This window comes from Onychomys torridus, chromosome 8 (assembly GCF_903995425.1).
Source record: "Onychomys torridus chromosome 8, mOncTor1.1, whole genome shotgun sequence".
In the NCBI taxonomy this organism is placed as follows: Eukaryota; Metazoa; Chordata; class Mammalia; order Rodentia; family Cricetidae; genus Onychomys; species Onychomys torridus.
This window is the reverse complement of record NC_050450.1, coordinates 67,064,495-67,067,226: the sequence shown is the minus strand read 5'-3', so window position 1 is coordinate 67,067,226 and position 2,732 is coordinate 67,064,495. Positions and strand designations below refer to the sequence as shown.

Here is a 2,732-nt window from a genome sequence, read left to right as displayed (position 1 = left end):
CCGAGAAGATACAAAAATGTTAAGAGAAAAGTCAATCCTTTATTGCTAACAGATAGGGAATAAACAATTAGTAATTTCAGCTAAAGTTCAATGTGCTGGTCAGAGTAGTGTGGCACATTGCACTCTTTAATGCTCCAGCACTTGGGAGGACAGACGAGAGCATTCCCCTATATCTATATTTAGAGCACAAAAGTTCTGTGAGTGCGAGTAGTGTATTCCCCTGAGTTAATACCGATTTCCCAAGCACCGGCGAGGGAGCACTAGGGTAAGTTTTTAGGATCGACCAGGAGTACCCTTCTTATGGCTAGCCTGTGACTAGAAGATGTAGTAAATCTTTGCCTTCAAATCAACAAATCAAAGCCAAACTTAGAGAGCACACTTGATTTGCCTACATCATTTGTTCATTTTTTTTCAAAAGCGCTCCACGAGGAGGGGGCAGCCAACCACCCCAACTTGCTCCTAAGGAACTCAGACATAGAGGGTCAACTAAGGTCACAGAGGCCAATGCTAGGGTGAGGGTCGGTCCTCATCCTATCCAGATCCTGGATTCTCAAGAACAGTGAGAAAAAAACAAACAAACAACCCTAAATTACAAATGGTAGCTTCTCGGGGTTGGGGATTTAGCTCAGTGGTAGAGCGCTTGCCTAGCAAGCGCAAGGCCCTGGGTTCAGTCCTCAGCTCTGAAAAAGAAAAAAAAGAAAAAAAAAAAGAAAGAAAGAAAGAAAGAAATGGTATCTTCTCAAATGTCTTTAAAAAAAAAAAAAAAAAAAATAGCACTTCCTCGGCTCCAGCAAGCTTCTCCTGAGATCGCATCTTGAATCCGGGAAAAGCCCGGGCAGGGTGGGTGTGGCGGTGGGGCGGGGCGGGGGCGTGCCGGCAAACGACCACGCCCCCTCCGCGAGGACCCCCGGAGCCGGCCTCGGCGCGCCGGAGCGCTTCTCCTTCCGGGGCGGCCGGGGCGGCCTGCTGGGCCTCATGGAGGCTGTTCGGCCAGACAGCGGCGAAAGAGGGGCGGCAGGGGCTCGATCTGAGGAGAGGCCGGCGCCCGAGGCCAGGGTGCACTTCCGAGTAACCCGGTTTATCATGGAGGCAGGCGTCAAGCTAGGCATGCAGTCCATCCCCATCGCCACAGCGTGCACCATTTACCATAAGTTCTTCTGCGAGATCAACCTGGACGCTTATGACCTCTACCTGGTCGCCATGTCTTCCATTTACTTGGCCGGCAAAGTGGAGGAGCAACACTTGCGTACACGTGACATCATCAACGTGTCACACAGGTACTTTAACCCGGGCAGCGAGCCGTTGGAGCTGGATTCCCGTTTCTGGGAGCTGCGAGACAGCATTGTGCAATGTGAGCTGCTTATGCTACGAGTTTTGCGCTTCCAGGTCTCTTTCCAGCACCCACACAAGTACCTGCTGCACTACTTGATTTCCCTCAAGAACTGGCTGAATCGTTACAGCTGGCAGAGAACCCCCATCTCTGTTACAGCCTGGGCCCTGCTACGAGATAGCTACCATGGGGGGCTGTGCCTCCGCTTCCAGGCTCAGCACCTAGCTGTGGCAGTGCTCTACCTGGCCCTGCAGGTCTATGGAGTCGAGGTGCCTGCAGAGGGTGAGGCTGAGAAGCCTTGGTGGCAAGTGTTTAGTGACGACCTCACCAAGCCAATCATTGACAATATCGTGTCTGATCTCATTCAGATTTATACTATGGACACAGAGATCCCTTAAGGCCCTGGCCGAAGCCTGACCAAAGACCAGGATTATTGGCAGCCTGGGTATGGTGCCAAGTTGCTGAGATGGCAGGTCTCAGCTGTCATTTTGTTCCCAGCAGCCCTTATCCAAATAATGCCAAGAGCCTTCATGTGGGCAGGACACATTCAGCTTCCTAGAAGTGGCAGTGTTATCAGCCTTTGCCCCTTGAGAAGATGCTGCGTTTGAGGCATGGACCATTGCAATTGAAGTGTGAGGTCACCAACTGGAAAATTAAAGGATAGATAGGACTGGACCCTTAGGAGTCTTTAAAAACCGGATTTGGAAAAGTATGAATGTATAATATGGAATCTTATTTTGTTTAATAAAAATTATGCAAATAAAATATGGGAAAAGTTTAATGCACAAAAGTCTGCCATGTGGTATTACTTAGTTACAATACGGGAGATATTGGAAACTAAATGATCAATATTGGGGAAATGGTTGATGAAATGTGGCATATCCATAAAATGGAGTATTGTTCAACCACTAAAACTTATAAGGGTTTATGACAGTGTGGGTAAAGGTTCATATTAGGCAGCATAAAAGATAGCAGAATTAAAAAACATAGATGCACTATAATATCAACAAAAATGAAATACACAAAGACAGGCAAACCAAGTATTAATTGGGAGAGTTTTAAATGCGTAGTGATGACTAAGAATTTCTGTCTCTTGTGACGTCTCTTTATTGTTTGCCTTCTCAACAGTTTCCCTTGGGCCCTGCCCATGATTATGGACCTTTATGGTGAGGTCTTGCTTATCTTTCTTCACAGATGCCTATTTAAAAGAACCGCCATCATAATTTATTATCCCCATAAGTTTCCACAGAGTGGACTTCCCTGAAGCATAAGACAATTGTGTTAGAGCCGCCTCTTTGTCCTGGCTGATGGCATCAGGAACAGAGTAATGGACTTCTTGAAGACCAAGGCAGAAAAGCTGAGCATGGCAAAGGCAGGAGCATCTTTAGTTCCAGGCCAACCT

The 2,732-nt window shown here is 47.5% G+C and overlaps 1 protein-coding gene across 1 annotated transcript; it reads left to right on the top strand.

The window, feature by feature from the left end:
* The first annotated feature begins 902 nt into the window (after nt 1-902).
* LOC118589541 (cyclin-Q) lies at nt 903-2,103 on the top strand. Its single transcript, XM_036196919.1, has one exon. The coding sequence runs from the start codon at nt 976-978 to the stop codon at nt 1,726-1,728; it is 753 nt and encodes a 250-aa protein (XP_036052812.1). The 5' UTR covers nt 903-975; the 3' UTR covers nt 1,729-2,103.
* Nucleotides 2,104-2,732: the final 629 nt, after the last annotated feature.